Raw genomic sequence first — 19,958 nt, 5'->3', positions numbered from 1 at the left:
CACAATGGTGTCAATCGATATGATACTGATATAAATCGCAGGCTTCAAAGTTAACAGGTCCCAATCCAAACACATTTGGGAGGTTTCTGACTGACACTTTAGACAACGCTCTTTACACCATCATCAAAACACCAACTGGTGGAAAATTTTCTGGAAGAATGGCGTTTATCCTTCGGAGACCTGGAGAATCTAAGCCAGCAGTGTCAAACTCAAATGACTCTAAAAACTGGGACAAAGTTGCGGGCCAAACTCAATATCTACAAAAAAAAAAAAGACTGGTAAATGCACATGTTTTCCCTTCCCTCCAATGTTGAACCTTTACAGTGCAGGTCCTTGTTCTTGTCGTGGTGTTTCTTATGTTTTATTATTTTGTCACAGCCATAGTGGCTCTGCAGACAAGACAAACAGCTCTTTACATTCATAAACAGATAATCTGCCTCCCACCTGTGTTGAAAGCTCCTGTTTTCCATCTTTCTTTTGGCTGTTTTTTGGGGAGGGATGGATTAAGTTTGTCCGAAGACACGCGAGTTTGACACCCCTGATCTAAGCCAAGGAGTATTGAAGGTGCATCAGCACGAGGTGGTAAATATCAGTCAACTGCTTTCGCTCAGTGCTGCATGTGTGAAACAGCCCTCGACATTGAGAATTAAACCAGCAGGACAATCACCAGAACTGTGATACAGAGTGTATTAGAGCGTATATTTAGATTGTAGGAAGCAAATCTCAGTGAGATTAACACAACTGTGACAACTAGACCTGAGAAGAGTCTAAAGTCAAAACAATTAATCGGTTTACTGACTACATAATCAACAGATTTGACATTTGATGGTTCAAATGATGATTTGCGGCTTCCCTTCCTGTCATGCGATAATGATCATCACCTTGGGCTTCCCAAAATTGAGCCTCATCGATGAGGAAACTTGACGGCGTTAACATGCATGCACAAAAACGCAGAGTAATCAGATTTAGAGAATATTTCTAAGGAGTTAGTATGTGCTTGTTATTATTAATTTAGATGACATAGTTGTGTATCATGTAAACAAAAGACTACAGCTACGACATTATCACATTGAATTATTGCCCTGCCCTAATTTCAGCCCTTCAGTTGTCTCCATTTGCTGCTTTTCTCTATTTTAAATCATTGCAATGTAACATTTGGGGGATTTTGTAGTGTTGGTTGGATTAAAAAAAGGCAAACTTGGGCTCTGAAAACTGTGATGGGAATTTAATCGACCAAACGTGCAATCGATGAATCCGTAATGAAAACAATCATTAGCTGCACATCTATTGAGCGCTCCAGCATGTTTACAACTGACACAGTCAAGATATTGAGCTTTGCAACTGTCAAACCCAAACTATGAGTGATGATGACACTTCCTGTGAAGCCTTTACGAAGATGAGTGGGCCCACTTGTTGACTTTGACATGATGTGTCTTGGTTTAACAAGGCCATTGACTGGGAGTTACATGTATCCAGTTAGATCGCACTGAGCCAGACAGGCTTCTGCTGGATCTGCTGATCTGAGGTAAAAGAAACTGGTTCAGAACTAAGCTGTTGGTGGACTCATGTCAAACTGGTTGCTAAATACATAAACTCATGTAAACTTAACAATGCACTCCATTGCCCGGCAGCAGCAACAACCCTTTGGTTACACAACAAATCCTCTCACACTGTAGCCTGCTTTAACGCAGGCTATTTCACCACTTCTGCAACAGTTGGAGACACAACCAGCGTCACATTCAGAAAGAGAGAGGATGCAGGGGCGTTTGAATTCACCTTACCTCTCAACCAAGAGGTTTGAAATCTCTCAGATCTTACTAAGGTGACTTCCTATTAGCGTGCAAGCATCTGACGCTGTGTTTGCGTTCAGCTATAAGGAGGTTTTCATGAGGAGCCCGACAGAAACGCGAAAAGAAAGAAAGCAGAAATGAGCAGACGAAAAGTGTGTGAGAGAGGCACGTACACGCGCACACACACACACACACACGCACACATGCACAGACACAGACGCGCGCACACACACACACACACACACTCACCGCTCGCAGGCTGAGACACGGCGGACACAGCAGTCTGACCCATATTCAGTTACTCCGGGACGGACCGAGCCCCCCAGAACAAACCACCCGAGATCACGGCCTTCTACCGCCGCTTAAATCCCCTCTGCAGCCGCCGAGTGAGTTCATTTCACAGAAAAAGTTTCAGACCGTGATGGCTGAGTCGCTGGAAACTGTTCACTGACTGACTGAGTCGCTACTACGTCGTAACTTCCCCTCCCTCCTCCTCCTCCTCCACCACCTCCTCCTACTCCTCCTCCTGTGAGCAGCCGAAGAATGCCTCTCATTCCTCGGTGCAGATTAGAGGCTCCGCTCGGGTCAAAGGGTGAAGAGGTCCGACACCTTTCAGCCACTGGTCTACACTGGCCTGTAGACAACAGTGATGGAGGCATTTCGCTTCAGTAAAACTACCGACACAGCAATGTAAAAGTAGTCCACTGCAAGCAGGGGCGCAGATTTCCTTTCAACATTAGGAGGGGCAGATATTAGAGCGGACCACCCCAATGCCCCCCTCATACATTTTATAATACTAACTTTATTTGTATAGCACCTTTAAAAACAGTCGTTTACAAAGTGATTTGACAGCGCAAATCAAAATAAACTTATCTATACAGTTTAAAAAAACAACAATAATAATAATAGTGACATCCAGTAGGGTGCAACATAACCCTATGTACACATCACTGTATAGAAAGAAGCAGCATCATTTCTGGAGAAAGGAGAATTATTATTAGTTTAAGGTGCATTCAAATAAAGATAAAGAGACAATAAAATACAATAAAAGGACAACATCACAAGAATGCAAGTCTATAAAAATTAGTTTTAAGAAGTGATTTTTAAAAAAAAGCGTCCAACACTCAATTTCCTGCTTTCGGGTGGATTTATTTTTTTGTTTTTATTTATTTAAAGGAAACAGGTGACAATTTAAAAATCTAATGATCTAATGACTCTAAGCAACCTATTCTATTATTTCTTAATTCTCAAAATCTCAGATTATTACATTCTTTTCTAATACTCTGTTGTGGTTGATAGATTACATTTTTTTCTATTAGTTATTAGTCTGGTTCTGATTTGTGGCTGTAGACCTATTAGAGCAGCTTTTGCCATGTTTACTTCATCTATTGGTTATCACAATACGATAACCATTTTATTTTAACTTTGCACTTCTACTCCACTACATTTCAGAGGGAAATATTTTACTTTTTACTCCACTTCATCTATTTGACAGATATGATTAAGACTGACATCATATCATATGATCCTAAAAATACACCCATTTGGCCCCTTAATGTTTATAAGCTGGCTGTGACCCCTGGCCACGTTTCAGATGTCTTTTAATAAGGTCCTCTTCACATTAATCATCTCATGACCCCCCAAATGTATCTGGTGACCTTTAGGAGGGGACTGACCCCTGGGTTGGAAACCACTTGACCAAATTACCAAACTATATAAAGTAAGAACCTCCACCTCGGCCATTTACAACAGCAAAGTGCTGCTTCCACCAAGACCAATGAAAGAAATCTGACTTTAAAATGAAACATTTAAATATATTTGTGACAGACTCCAGTGTGCAAAAATAAATCAGAGACTGGTCAGTACAGTATACGGTCTACTGTGGATGCGATTTATTTTGAAAAAAGGAGATGATAGTAAACCCAGAATCCAGCGTTGAGTGGTTCAAAGGGGAGCTAAGACAGAAATCAGGCAAGGTTTGTGAGCATGGCCTTTAAATCCTTTGATGGTAAAACAGATGAATAATATCTGTTTAATGTCAGACTTAAGAGCTCTCAACACTTCTCACTGACGACTGTAAACCAAGCCAACACTCTCAATGCATGTGTGTGTGTGTGTGTGTGTGTGTGTGTGTGTGTGTTTGTGTTTGTGTGTGTGCGCGTGAGTGTGTTTACTTACTGCTGTCTCACTGCCCAATTCTGTCAAGCTGGGTCCTGAAAGGCCTCAACTGACACTTTGTTGACAGTGATGATAGAAAAGCTCTCTCTCTCTCTCTCTCTCTCTCTCTCTCTCTCTCTCTCTCTCTCTCTCTCTCTCTCTCTCTCTCTCTCTCTCTCTCTCTCTCTCTCTCTCTCTCTCTCTCTCTCTCTCTCTCTCTCTCTCTCTCTCTCTCTCTCTCTCTCTCTCTCTCTCTCTCTCTCTCACACACACACACACACACACACACACACACACACACACACACACACACACACACACACACACACACACACACACACACACACACACACACACACACACACACACACACACACACACACACACACACACACACACACACACACACACACACACACACACACACACACACACACACACACAACTTGCCTGATCTGGAAGTGAAATGCTTTAACATTAATGACAAGTCTGCCATCTAGTGTTAACAAGGCAACTCAAGTGACTAAAGATGATTTTTCATTTGTTTTTATTGTAAAACCCTTGTTTTTGCTTTTCCATGTCACTGTTGTACACCGCTCATGTTCTCACCTAAGTTATTAAAGAATACTTTGTTGCTATGGACTGCTGCAATAGGAAAAATAAAGCCAGCTTTGAACTCTAAACATACAAATTTGGCAAGTTCAAAAGGGGGAAAATGGGGCGATGAAAATGAGCAGCGCATTTGGCTCCTGCAGGAGTGTGTACAAATTGAAGTTGTATACACAGCCTCATTCACCACCAGGCAATACAGTCACCTGATTCATTTGCAATCAATATTATATGATTGGTTGCATTTTGATTTTACATGTGCACTTTGATAGTGGTCGATTTAAATAGTTTTATCCCAATGTGACTTGAAAGATTAAAGATGAATATCTTGAGTATACTTAGTTTACTTGAAGCACTATATTTGACGGCAGTTTGAAAGTCTTTACAAAGACTCCAAATCCAGTTTTTTCATGCAAGCCTTGTACACGTTCACACCCGGGGGCTGCCATGATGCCCGTAGTCTTACGGGATGGTTGTTAGCGAATAACATTGAAGTGGATAATTGAGACAGGAAGTAAGTCAGTGAAGAGGTGGGAGGATACAGACAGGACAGGAGGATGGAAGTACTTAGTAGAGTTAACACAGAAAGTGACTGTGTTAGTATTGACTGCGAGGTAATGTCATTAAATTGATGTATCAGTGATGCATACTGAATTTGATGGCGGCTACATGTGTGTTAAAGGACAGGCCTAACAGGGTGAGAACTTGATCTTTAATCTTTTATGCCATCAAATTGTTAAACTTTTAGGATGAATCAGCTCATGATCAGTCTTCAATATAATAATGATCATCAATGGTTGATTGATGATTGAGTTGGATTATCACTGTGACGTCATACTATTCTGCAAAAATGCTTCTCTGGCCATTTTTAAATATCATAACTCAGGAACAGAAGGGGGAGACTTTTGGTCTGATGTTTAACTGGTGACGTTAACCTTGAAACTGTGGTGATTGAAAAGAGATTCTGTGCTGCAGGAAGCACGTGTGTGTGTTTGTGAAGCATCCTCATTAGAATATGTCGCTCCTTCGCAGCAATATCTACACTGGAGATCAAAATCAGAAAACAAATTATAAATAATTGATTTATTCTGAAATATTGCTATTTTTCAACATCCACAATTTGATAGAATATCAATGACTTCTGCACATCTGTGCCAACTGGGCATCAGTAGTTTCTCACACTGCTCTGGTTTGATCTTGGTCCATTCTTCTTCAGTCTCTTCCACAGTTCGGTAACTGTAGTGGGTTTCTAAGACATTACGTTGTTGGCAAGGATTTTCCGGAGATTCTCTATGGGGTTTAGCTCTGGACTCTGACACTTCCTCCTCCAAATTGAATTGACTTCTTTACAGACTTTGGGTTCAGTCTTTCCCCAATCCGATGCTAAACATAATGTTTCACTTCCTATTCCTTTTTTAATCCTATAGCCCTAAGAAAACATTGTTTAAATCTTCTCTTCTGACATAATGGTTACTGTTTTTCTCTCAAAATAAAGGTTTTTGTTGAAGTGCCTTCGTTATTTAAATAAAACATGCTAGTACAGCAGTGGTATAGCCACAGCGGATATGCTGTCAAATTCTGAACAATAAAAAACAACAATACTTCAGAATAAATAAAGTATTTATAATTTGTTCTCTATATGGATCTCCAGTGTATATTCAAAGCATACTGTCAAACAGCTTTGTGTCTGATCCTGTTGGTGTGGTAGTCCACTACTCACTCTTTGGTTTTCCTCCTCCTTTTATAAAAGTCCTTCTCTATAGGTCTGGACAGACATGGATGTAAACTGTGACTAATCTCACTGTGGAGGCATGCAACCACAGGGCAGTTATTCTAGTTATTGTATGTTTTTATGGCTTATGTCCAAGTTTGTGTGTTAGTCTATTAGCACAATTTTTGTTATTGAAAAATGGAACTTTTCAATAAGGTTTAGTATTCAGTTTTCTTCAATTCGTTTGTTTAAAGGTTAATTATGGCGAATGAGCAGAACACCGACATCTAGTGTCTCCAGATCATAGTCGCAACAACAAAAAAAAATCCCAGCAGTTGGGTTGCCAGGTTTGTTGCCGAGTGTGTCAAGCGATCAGCCTGTGCCATGTCAAGTAAAGAATCATACAGGGTAATAACTAATTTTGACTAATCAATTTTACAGCAGTATTTAATGTTAGCCAGTCTACAACTGGAAGTCTTTCTTTGAGTGGTGTGTAATCGATTAGCTAGCTCTCAACTCAAAATGATTCCTTGTTTCTGGAGCCAAACAACAGACAATCCTGGCAACCTGCACCTTTCAGCCACTGGCCGCTATTGGCTGGTACAATGTAAACAGAATGTGACAGAAAGTCATTGTCAAATCTGTCAAAATGTTAAAGAAAAATGTTTAAATATGAATTCAAACTTTTTTTATGGAAAAGCAATGGGTGCATTTTTTTAAAAATATATAGCGTTTAATAAAGATACTACATATTCAACCTTTAATTAATATAGAAAATGACATTTACCAAGAATTCCACTACTTAAAAGACGCTTATTTTCCATGCAGCGAGTATTTGTAGTATTTACTGTATATCCACTTTAAGATATTGACATGTGTGCATGTGTAAAAGAGACAGACATACGAAGAAAGGTAAAGAAAGTCAAAGCAGCCCATAGATAGAGATACTATATCTGATCCTGAACACATCTTTTCTTTGGGAACTTCTGGTCACAAACATACTATTGACCCTGTTTGCTTCTACTGCTTCAAACTCTATTCCTCTGTGTCCATTACTGATCAAACAATTGCAGGGAAAAGCTCCCTCTGGACTGACCTTAGATCTATCTGATGCTTTTACTGTAAATCTGTGCAAGAATACAACATCCAAAATGGAAATCTTTAGGGATATGCTCAAAGTCAAGAGGACACCCACTTTGAGTGTGGGAATTTGTATGCTAAAGTGACATTTTTCAGGAACTGAGCCGTGTTTACCCTGACACTAAATAACAGAGACAAACTGAGGAAGGCTGACCTTTTCATTGACCGGAACAGCAAAAGTGAAGACGAGGAAGATGGCCCGAAGAAAGAGAAGGAGTCATCAAATATTAAGTAGTAGCCTCAGCGGAACAAGGGGATAATAATTGTTTAAGTGCTACTTTTTAGAGCCTTTCTCCTCTTCTGTTGATTTATTTATTAAACTCAGTTACTGCCAGGGTCTTTTAATATTGTCATAGCCAAAGGACAGGGAATTCATGTGTGCTCAAACGATTTTGTGCATTTGGTGATTGTCTTAAAAAGAACGGAGCACTTTCATTACAAGTTGCCTCAAAGTTAGACTTGAGTCTAACTAACTAACTTGAGTCGGATTTTGCTCCAATAGTAAGTATGAACTTGTTTTTGTTTAATCTCTGAAAAACATATATTCTCAATGCTTCTTTCTGTAGTTTCCATTCAAAATATGCAATATGAAATGCATATTAATGCGAATTCCCATACATAACTGATTGCAAATAGAAGTCGTGTGCATCGAGAAGAACAGTTGGTGGTGCCAATTTTCCAGGCAAGTGGCGTAAACCATTGCCGAAGAAGAATCAAAAGACTCTTTGCATTTAGCCGTGAATATTTATTGTTTTAGAGAAATACTTAAGATTTGTATTTGTATGTTTTTAGGGGCTTTAAAGTTTCAGCAGTGTAGCCACCAAATATAAATCTCTGACTGACATTTATCGCTCACCTGTGTGCAGAAATTACAATGCTTAAGGCTGTCTCTGCTGATAATAATCTAAAACCGTAACTTAATATAGGACAATCTAGTTCATGCACATTATCCAGCTTCACACAGTGAATAGAAGCCTGCATCCATAACCAACTATTAAAATCATTCCTCCTCACAAACTTTGTCCCCTCTCGCCACATTCATTACCCCGTAGCCTACATTTATTTTTTATAATATTAACTGTGCAGTCTTTTATTGTAACTTGTTACTGTCATTTCTCTTCCTCTTCACATATGCCAGCCTGCTAGTCTGAAACCTGATCTCCTGTTTGTTGTATTCTGTTTGGCACAACCCATACGCCGCCATCATTACTAAAATGTTGCCTGTATAAATCAATAGTTGACATCCTGCCAGCCAGTCAGCCAGAGAGCTTGAGCTAAAGCGAGCTCCAGAGAGACAGACAGAGAAAGAGACAGGGACAGAAAGAGCAGGGGGGAAGGATTTGAAAGATTGATACTGTAGTGTGGGGACTTTAATAATAATAACCACAGAAAAAAGGCCACAGCAGAGGGTAAAATGTAATAGCGACGGATGACAGACACTATGCATAAAGAAAACACAAGCCATGGCTGTGCTTTGGAAGTGTGTGATTCGAGGCCATGCGAGGACAGTGAATGGGAAGCAAAAACAAACAGCAGCCTGCATTTATCTCTACACCTTCATGTTATAACTACATAAGGCTACATCTGTACAGATTAACTGGAGGTAAACACAATAACATCTGTGCTAAACACGTCATGTTTGATCAGTTGTGACTGTGATGGAGACTCAACATGGTTTGTTTTAAAGTAGACCGCCACTGGTTGATGGCGGTTGCTTTGGCCAACGTCCAGCTAGCTTTTACTGACTGAGGTCTGATACCAGAGTGTGGCTCGAGAGGTCTGGAGGTCAGCATCGCAAGCTAACCTTTTTTTGGTTTTGACACATTCATTCTATGCTTAATGCAACTGCACAACTGTAAACAAGTCAAGACGACCTCAAATGAAAGAGGCAATCTTACTTATCTGAAACCAGCTAAGATGAAATAACACAACATTTTCTCGACTAAGACGTTCATTTCTAGCTATTAAGCAATTCAATGAATCATTACATTAACATGAGGAAATGTTTCTGTGAGTTGGACAGACCTACCTGTCGAACAAGTAGATCCATCTCACAAGCTCGAAGTATGTTGTTTTACTGGGGCAAGTGAAATGAGTGTGTGACAGAGATAAACACACACATCTTACAAAGACAGTTTCAAACTGTAAAAGTGACACAGTATTCGTCACCTCAACTAAAGTTAGGAGTAACCTTATTTTTCTCAAAAAGATAAATTCAGTCACCCTGGAGTCGGGTGTGCAGAGAGTTGTAAAGCTTCTGTCAGACTGTACTCATGGAGGAATTGCAGTGGCTCCAGTTTGTGCAGACAACAATGTGCAATGATAAATTACTAAATGGCCACATGAAAATAAAACATATTGTGTCCTTTCCCCTTACATTGTCTCCTGAAAACACAGACACACAAAATATGACACAAAATCCACAGTGACCACCATTTGTGCTCACCTCAGACACACGCATAACATAACATGCATATGCAAGTGTGCACACTCCCAGATCTTTGCCTTGCAAAAGACTCTTGCGCAAATTCACAACAGCAACATTTGTCATGCACCCATTCAGTATCCTAACCACATCTCCATCAACATTGACACATACAAAGGAGCATGGGTTAAAGTGGATTTATTGCCGCACCACACAATAACAAAGAAAAACAGTTGCAGTCTAAACATAATCTCTGTCCTGAATTTATGGCCGTCTCTATTAACACATAGCAACAGGCTTTTTCCCTATTAAACCCTGTGATATGATATGACAACCTCTGCAAACAGAAATTAAACTATATGAGATAACATAGGCCCGATATAGCTTGCCTGCCTCCTCCAGCTGAGTGTGACCGACGTTATCATTGTTATTTAGTCTAATACACCCAAGATGGCAACCAGCCGAGCCCACCTGGAATAATTGACCTTTTCTTTCCTCTGGAGAAATAATAACAACATACTTCCTGTCATTGCTTTGTCTTAGTCCTATAAGAAACTTTAATGCAATTGTGGGCAGACTTACAAAACACATAATGGCTTTTAAAGTTACATACACAATAAGCATTGCCTCATATACAATACAAATGTCATTAGCAAAGCTGGCCCTCACAGCACACCAGAAGCCTGGTTAAGTGAAGATATAGCCAACCTTAATGTTATTAAGTGTTCTACTTTCAGCCTTAGCATCTTATTAATATTGCACACGGTGTTGTTGCTTGTGTCTTCAAAGTAGTGTTCCCGTACATAATGCATGACCTTGTGTTGTTGTCATTGACATATGCTGCATATTTATTTATTTTATTTTATTACAAAAAGATATATAAAGTGATAGCCAAATGATCTCTGACCACAGCGGTCAGGTCAAATCAGCTCATGTTGCAAAACAGTCAAAGCCACCAATACTGACTCGTGACTGTTTAAATGCACTATGACCCCCTTTTTTTAAATTTGTTGAAGTGAGTTGTCTTTACAAAGCTAACTTCAAGTTCAACACTGTAAGCAGGCGGGTTCATATAGCCTTGAGAGTGTACACTCTATATCTAAAGTAAGCACCGGCTAACAGGTGACACATTAATAAGGACAGCGAAAAGCAGAAGAACAAGTGCTGGAAATAATCTCTCTCTGTGTCCATTATGCCGACACACACACAGAAAGTCAAGGAGACACTGGATAACACATGCACACAGAAAGAGAGAGATACATCTGATCATATGAGACGAAAAACTCACCATCATGTTCCATGACTTGACCCAGGGAATATTATCAGCAATGTGAATTGATCCTTGCCTCTTCCCGACACACAACCTCTCTTCCCTCCCTCCCCCTACTGACTCCCCCTACTCCCTTTCTCCCTTCCTTTCTCCTCCTCCCCTCCCTTGCTGTCTACTTCCTCTCTCTCCACTGTCTGCTCCTCGCTCGCTCCTCCTCTCTCCATCCCTCCCCTCTCTAATAAAGAGCATTAAAAGTTAATGTTTGTTTCCATCTCAGATCCTTGTGCTCCCTACCAATCTGCCTCCTCCTGTTTGTCTCCATCTCCCTGCCTGTCAAGTTTTTCATCCTTCCTCCGGCTGCTGTCTGGCTCCAGTCTCACTCATTTTTTTCCCCCTCTCCCTCCTGTTTTGAGGTCCCACAGTGACGTAGGGACTTAGGAGAGGAGAGGAAAGAAGAAGGAAAATATATGGGAGATGCATCTAATAAGCAGGCAGTGTGCTGTATGTTTAGTGTGTTTAATTTTCCCCATCTATATTTTTATTGCAGCCATTTATCTTCATATGAGCAGATCTCACGTTAACAATAAGACAGTGAAGTGGTAAACAGAAGGCATGTTTGTTATATGGAGGCTCAGTCTAAAGTGCAGATTCTGTCAATCTAGAGGCAGTAAAATGTCCACAGTAGTTATTTGAATGCTTTCTTGCCACCAAGGCGACCGGCATCTCATATTCTAACAAGTAAACTAACATCACAATTCATTTTAAGGAAACGTCCATTTAAATTTAAATACTTAAATACTACTTTTCATTTAACTTCAACGAGGGCTGCAACGATTATTTTTTCATTATCGAAGAATCCGTGGGCTTTTAATTGTTAATTCTATAAAAGTTGTCACATCGTCACAATTGCCCAGAGCTCAAGGTGAATTCTTCAAATCGCAAGTTTTGTCCAATCAAAAGTAAAAACAAATCCAGAAATATTTAATATAAACTATAGAAAACAATAAAACTGTCTATTTGAGAGGCTGTAACCAGAATGAAATAGCCACAATTTATTTTTGTGAAGAGAAATATGGAAGTTTCACAAATAATGTATTCAGAAATGAACACAGTTAAATTTATATATTAAATATTCAAAACTACACTCACAATCAGCTTCTTAGTATGAGTGATGAGGTGTCACTTACAAACAAACAAAACACTCCATTTTCTGCCAAAGTTAGAATAATTTGGGTTACTAGAGATTTCTGCATGTTCTCTGGTTCCTGGTTTAAAGAGGAGTGGGTTGTCTGGATGAAGCACATTAGCTTGGTTCTAAGTGTTAAACTCTCTTTTGAACCTTGATTGTTTCTTAGTAACACAATATCCATTATTAAGGATATATAATTATGATTTGAAGCCAAGGTTTTTCAGGGGCTTTAATACAAACTGCTGAACAGAGAGCACACCTGAAGCCCATGGCGCCACAGTGGCTGCACCATGAACAAAAACAACAATGTAGATAATATCCCCTCGGATCATAAAACACAACATCAGTCATAATCATAACGCTAAATAAATCAATACACATACACTCTGAGATAGACAGGTGAGATCAAAGGTACAGATAGAGAGCGGAAGAAGGATGAAGAGGCAGACGGATTTTTTGTTTTTCTGTCACACACACACACACGCACACACACACACACACACACACACACACACACACAAGCACACACACACACACACACACACACACACACACACACACACACACACACACAATTATGATGCCTCAAGTGTTTGGGAAGAGCTACTTAACATGGTAAACATGGTCATCTGTATGCCTGTGTCTGACGGTGGATGCAGTGGCTTTGCTCTATAGCAGCAGACTGATTTTTGTGCTCGTGTGTATACTTGTGTAATCAATCGTTGAATTTTAATTTCCTGAGGTTGTGTTTCAGAAAACAGGCTCAACAAACTCTGAGCCTAATCCTGAACTCTGAGTTGATCTACACTGAAAAAAATAGCTTGTTTTAAAATCCTTGTAACAATTTGCACTCAATTTTGATGATCATATAGGATGATGGTTGATCATATATATCATATCATATATTATTGTGTTCATGATGTCTCTCAGTTTTTCTTGCTTTTTCAATCAACCCAGCAATTCACATACTGTACTGTATGTACACGGCGTTACTTTAGGCTGTGCAGTGTGATGTTAACATCCTGTGTGAAGCGGTTTAAACAAATATTAATAGAGTTAAAGGGTGAGTAAGTAACCACACAGAGTTACTGATGGACAGATGAAAGGGGAGAGAAATGGAGAAGGTGAGACTTTAACTTTTCATGCAGTCCAAGGAAATAGCTCACAACAAGTTAGAAGGAAAACAACTGGCTCATCAACTCCAAACACACACACACACACACACACACACACACACACACACACACACACACAAACACACGTGCACGCGCACGCACAGGCACACGCACACACACGCACACACACATGATCGCACCCAAGAAACTAAGGAGATAAAAATGACAGCGCTACCAGGCCTACCTCACTAGGTCAACTGGCATTTAAAAACTTATAAAATCCTCTTTTCTCACCATTAAATGTGCGAACAACACATACGGCCCACCCCAAAAAAACAGGCACAGGTGTGATCAGAAGAGAAATAAATGATTTTAAAATTTTAAACGCATTAAAATGTGTTCAGGAAGACCGAAGGGAGCTCAGGCTAGACAACGACAATCAAGAGAACACAGCTGTGGGTCGTCATGCAATCACCTTAATTATTGGATTACAAGCACCTGTTGTTTGCCTTTCAGTATCATCATATGGTGTAGCATAATTAAAATGAGATAACAGCAGACCAACACGTCCTAGATGATTAAACCAGTTTGTGATTGTCTTTTAGAACGACACTTAAAAGCATCAGTTGACCTGGGACCTCCTTATCAGTGATGTGAAACCATTACACATCACTGATAAAAACAAAACAAAAAACAAATACAGTTAATGATCTGACACCACTTAAGGCTGACTAAGGTTGACCACTTAAGGCTGCTGGAAATCAGCCCAAAGCAGAGGGGGACTAGACTAGTTTGTCTGGTTCTTAGGGAAGCAATGTGGCTTTAGGGATGGCAAGTCAGGCTCAGACTGAAATATATCCAAAGCTAGTCTAGCATCACCAGACTAATGGCAAATGCATATTAATCTTGGTCCTCTCTTTTTCTTAATTATGCTGCTATAGGCCTAGTCTGCCGGGGGATAATTCTTCTCCAGGTACTCTGAGCTTCTCTCCTCTTTGTCTGTATCATTCATGTCTCATCAATGCATGTTACTAATTCAACTTCTTCCCCCAGAGTTGTTTGTTCTTTGTGGTCTCGCAGGTCTCTGCTGATCGTGGTGGTGCCTGCTGCCTTCATCATAAATAAATCATAGAGTGTGGTCTTTACATAGTTTGTAAGGTGTCCTGAGATAACTTTTGTTATGATTTGGCACTATAAATAAAATTGATTTGAATTCTTCCAAAGGGGGAGTTATCAATGTATAGAGCAAAATGCCTCTGGACACAATTCAATAGAACTACGACCGATTAGAGCAACAGAACAGCGGTGCGTGGTCGGTGGAAAACAATGGCGGCCGTGAAACATTAAACGTGTTGATATTAACAGAATGTTGAGTCATATTCGATCAGCGCTGTCTAGTCTGACAGCTTGATCTGAGTTTTGTGAGCCTGGTAAACGAAAGCAGCAGCTGAAGGCGGTGATGATGCGTGAACACAATCAAAGATAGGACCTTTATCTTCTGGAGAAAACGTTTGGGGTATGCTGGTGGCAGAGGCTACAACAGTGGCTTAGAAGAGACAGTGTGTGGGCTGTGAAGGGGGAAGGGCTGAGCTACAGTACAATTTAACAAGTAGTTATTGCAGACTAAAGGGGTCTGTAATCAATGTTATTTCGAGCAGAGCACCCACGAGGAAGAGTGAGCACCAGCAAGCTGACACTCCTCCTTTGTTGTCCTTTTCTTTTCTCTAGCCTTTCATCTGTCTTCTGTTCCTCCTTAATCATGCTGTCCTTGCACCCCTTTTTGCTTCCTCTCATCCAATCACTGTGCAGCATTTTTATTTTTCGCTCTGTGATTCTTTTCCCACTCCTCGTTTTGTCCCTTATTGTTAATTTTCACCCTAATATATCACTCCTTTTCACCCTCTTCTGCTTGTTTCTCTTCTTCCCTTACATCCATCTCTTCTCTTCTTTCTTCTCGTCCCTGCCTGTGTAATTACGAGAGTGATGCAGCGCCCATCCGGAGGACAGCATGCTATTTACAACAGATAGCGAAGAGCATCTCAGCCCCACACATAATCCCGAATTGATTTTTTTCACAAATGCACATTTGAGTGCACAAGTTCAAATGCAGCAGGCATGAGCATGTTCTTATAGACACATTAGTGATAGAAGATAGCATTATATATCATCACTAACTTAACACTTTCTTGTTTAGGGTGCTTAAGAGCATTCAATGTATTTGAATCACGTGATCATCACGTGGCGATCGTATGCAGGATCTTCCTCAGCACATGGTGCAATTGTAGTGACATTGTTTTTGCTTACTGCTGTTTTAAAAGATCAAAAACTGGACTTCAGATCTCAATTTCTTTCAAGTTTGTATGAGAAATGATTTGATTTGAATAAGTTTGAGGGGAAATATCCTGAGAGCTGTGGCTCAGGAGGTGGAGTGATCGGGAGTTTGTGACTCCTGATGAGTAGGGGGCACCTTGCGTGGTAGCCTCTGCCACCAGTGTGCAAATGTGTCAATCGTGACTTGTGTTAAGACTAAACAATATAAATGCAATCCATTTAACATTCCTCTACACTTTTGTGTCAAAATGGCCGATATGTTAGTGATAACTACTACACATTACCTGTATAATAGGTTAGAACTGCTTTTAAAATCAACCTAATAACACACAATTCCATTTATAGTACAGAAGTGTTAATTCCTGCCTCTATTATCTGAGGATTGTGGGGGTGAAGGCAGGGGACAGGTCGCCAGACTGCACCACCGCACCACACTTTCAATGCACTAGCTTTCCCAATCATGGTTTTATCTGTGTATAGAGTTCAAGTCCTCCATAACCCTGATAAGAATGAAGTGGACATAAAGAAAGAATAAGTAAAAGTGGGGGCGGGTTGTCGATGCTAAACAAACAATTCTGTGGGTTCACTTTTACATAAATGGCCGACCATGTAGTTGTTTAGGCTTTCTGTTGAATTGTGACTCAAGTATGTGGGCTGCATTTTCTATTACATCTCATGTTTTCTTAGTTGGTTGAAAAAAAACACACAAAGAAACCCACATGGACATGAAAATCACCTTTCTCAGAGAGAAATAGCCTTTATGATATTTGTTAAGATCTTAATAGCAGATCATATCTGTGATTCAAATCATTTCAGACATGTAGCAAAATTTACCCAGCATGCTCTGTCTCCATCAGGCTGCTTTTGTAGAGTGGATGTGAAAACATAGGTATACAGTATGTACAGTATGTGCAAGATGCCATTTCAGTTTTCTGTGAAAAGGTGAATTAGCTCCCCCTGTTGCTTGATTTACAAAAAGTTAATTTTACTGAACATCACGACACAGAGTCTGTAAAGTGATCTTCTTTTTTGTGAGATGAGATGTGAGTGGGAGTGGTCTCAATCTGTAGGTTACTCCATAAAAAATAGATTTGGAAAAAAATATAACGCAATAAATGTATATTTACTGATTTATGTATTGAACAATCATAGTGTTTAATGTTCAGACTAAGCCAAGGCACTCTTAGACAGTTCGAACCATGAAGCTCAAAATCCAAACTGACAAGAGACATAAACAACTTTGGACATCTAATTTCCTAACTGCTCTGCTCCACGATCATTTCCTGTAATTACAACTTAACCATAAACACAGAACACTTCCTGTGGCAACTGAAGACAACCACGATAACGGCAATTTCTAATATAAATACTACTGCACCACACTGTTATAAATTATTCAGGCTGCAAACACGGCAGCCTTCATGGAAGAGCAGTATTAATAAACTTCATGCCTGCACTATATGTCAGAGTGTGTGTAGGCGTGTGAATCGGACAGAGAGCACTGCTGCAGCCTGAGGTGGGGGCTAAAGCACTGAAGATGGGCCGACAGGAAGTGGCTCTTACCACTGACACAGTATATAAGCATGTGAGGGCTCAACAGCCAAAGGCTTCAGGCGGCAAAACTGTGTCACTGACATTTACGTAAGAGGCTAAGGACACATTGTAAATTAACACCGTGGCAAAAGTCTTACACTTCCTGTGAAAAGGTTGCATTGTTTTTTTTAACACTTAATGTCTAATTAAAACTAATAGTGTTTGTCCATCTGTGTATTATCTGTCGGTGTGCTGCCCATAAACTGTACTGTGAAGTGGAAAAGATTTTCCCCTTGCTTGGGGACAATAAAGTCTAAAGTCAAAGTTAAAGTCAAGTACTTACAGATGTAAATTAAGTACAAATAAGTAAGAAAGTGACTTACTGATTTCATACTATCTTCACAAACGATTCAGTGGCTGGATATTTCAGTCACAAGTGTATGTACGTATGTGTGATCTCCATCCAACCCACTGTGTGACTTGTGTAAGTGCAACAGTGATGATTCAGGTCGGTGTGTCATAGTAAAAAAAGAGTAAATATTTATGCAATTAATGATTCCCTTCAATGGTGAACTTCCATTTATAGACTCTAGAGCTAATTACATCCACTGAGATTCAGTGTTGTACCTGAATCAATCATGAAACCAAGCAGACCACACTTTACAGGCATTGTAAATAAAGACAAGAAAGATATTTTGTGACATCCAGAGCGAAATGTAAAAGGAAGAAAGAGTGACAGTCCCTCTGTGTGGGAGAGCAGGAAGTCACTGCAGCTTTATTACTCATATAGAGATGCTGTCTGTAGACAAGAGCAACTAGTATAACTTGCTCCATCCAAAGTAATAAGAGCCATTTTATATTGCAGATGAAATACAGTGGCAGTTCAGCTGAATTAATTGAAATGACTTAAAACAGCATCATAAGTTCTCATTTAGTTTTGGTGGTTTGTCCTACCTGAGCGGGCTCCCCGAAGCCTGAACAGCACTCTGGAGCGAAATCCAGAGGTGTCACTGAGGGAGCGAAACCTGGGGGGAGGCCAGGGCAGAGAAAACAGCTTCATCTCAGGGTGAGTGTCCCCCTCCTCTTCCATGGTTGGGGTGGCAGACGTGAAGACGAGAAAAATGTCACATTAACCTCAGCAGCAGCAGCAGCGGCCCGCCTACCACTCCTCCTCCACTCACTCAAACTTTTCTTATGCAGCAGACAAACCATGTGTGTTTGAGTGTGTTTGTTAACACCCATTGCTTCTGAAAGACAGGTTGCTTATATAACGACTGTTGAAATGTGATCTGACTACAAAGTGAAGACCTGAAAGGTAATGCTGGTTGCATGCCCCTTATCTGACTGACTACTCAACCTGTTCTTTTACAATGTAAGATTTGAATTCTTAGTGTTAGTGGAGGCTAAATATCACAATGGCTATTACACTGTGGGATATTTGAATAAAAATGAATATAGCAATAAGATTAACCTCAGCTGTATGTGTGAATTTGCATCACATTGCTTTTTACTGCCATTTTTGCTTTGCTTGCATGGAAGATGCTGGTGTTTTAATGAATGTAAAGGCATTATCATCGGGAAGTGGATGTCTTCAGCCAGCCTGATATCACCAAAAGGCCTTCAGCTGTTCCCCAACAAAAACAAAAAAAGATATTAAAGCATTTGGATGCAGGACCTGTAGTAGAGACACTGAGTCCTTGAAAGAGCACAAAGAGAGGCAGCCAAGGATGTTTAGTTTTGAAATAGACAGACAAAATAAGGTATTTGCTTGAAGGAAGAGTTCATTTTTAGTGTGGATTACCAAATCAATGTTACGCAATGACAAAATGTCACAGTAACCTAAGTGGCTGCAGCTTTTAAGCTTTAGATGTCGCTAAATCACCACTCTGGTAAAGATATTCTGCCCTCCATATGTTGACACACACAGTACTCATGTTTTATACCTAGAGGTGATAAAGGAAAGAGCTCTCACTCTGATCTCTTTTTCCGGCACCAGAAGGTTTGGCGTTTGAATGAAGAAGATCGCAATCAAAATGTAACAGATGTTAACATCCAGGGCAATTCTTCTTCTTCTTCTTCTTCTTCTTCTTCTTCTTCTTCTTCTTCTTCTTCTTCTTCTTCTTCTTCTTCTTCTTCTTCTTCTTCTTCTTCTTCTTCTTCTTCTTCTTCTTCTTCTTCTTCTTCTTCTTCTTCTTCTTCTTCTTCTTCTTCTTCTTCTTCTTATTATTATTATTATTATTATAGGCTGACAGGCTTGATCCAAACAAAACATGTGGTTTGTCACGTGGCTAATGTGACATGCATGCTTTCAGCTCATGGTCTCCTTTAATCATGTGGCTCAGCTTACAAGTTAAAAAAAAACCAACACATTATTTTTCTCATACCATCTATCTGAATATTATTACCTCTGTTACAGTGCCTGTTACTTTAACCACTATAAAACTTAAAACCCCATTTTGCTCTGATTGGTCGGTGATTCTGGGTCTTGGCCCTCGCCATCTCTGCACTGTCACTGCAGCAGCGAAATGACTGTAGCAGCACTGTAGCACCACCATGGATGTATTATAAGATACTGGGGGCTCGTTTTACAACGATAGACTTTGAATTTGGCTTAGATCTTCGGATAGATGTTCTAAATGAATCAGAGTAACGTGGCTCTGAGTCCAGCCTGGGGGGAGGGTGGCAAAC

At 40.0% G+C, this 19,958-nt stretch overlaps 1 protein-coding gene across 2 annotated transcripts in view; it reads right to left on the bottom strand.

The window, feature by feature from the left end:
• Positions 1-18,360, bottom strand: part of phactr2 (phosphatase and actin regulator 2) — a gene marked incomplete at its 5' end in the record, with an annotated part of 38,320 nt that extends 19,960 nt beyond the window's left edge. The window contains one exon of one of the 2 annotated variants that reach the window (XM_083922565.1): positions 18,225-18,360. In XM_083922565.1, coding sequence (XP_083778691.1) covers positions 18,225-18,360 — 136 coding nt within the window. Of the gene's footprint in view, positions 1-2,039; positions 2,196-18,224 lie in introns of those variants that run through there. The other variant, XM_083922566.1, reaches the window with a different exon arrangement.
• Positions 18,361-19,958: the final 1,598 nt, after the last annotated feature.

Source organism: Echiichthys vipera, assembly GCF_963691815.1.
Source record: "Echiichthys vipera genome assembly, chromosome: 11".
In the NCBI taxonomy this organism is placed as follows: domain Eukaryota; kingdom Metazoa; phylum Chordata; class Actinopteri; order Perciformes; family Trachinidae; genus Echiichthys; species Echiichthys vipera.
The sequence above is the reverse complement of the archived record's forward strand: the minus strand, read 5'-3'. Positions and strand labels throughout refer to the sequence as shown.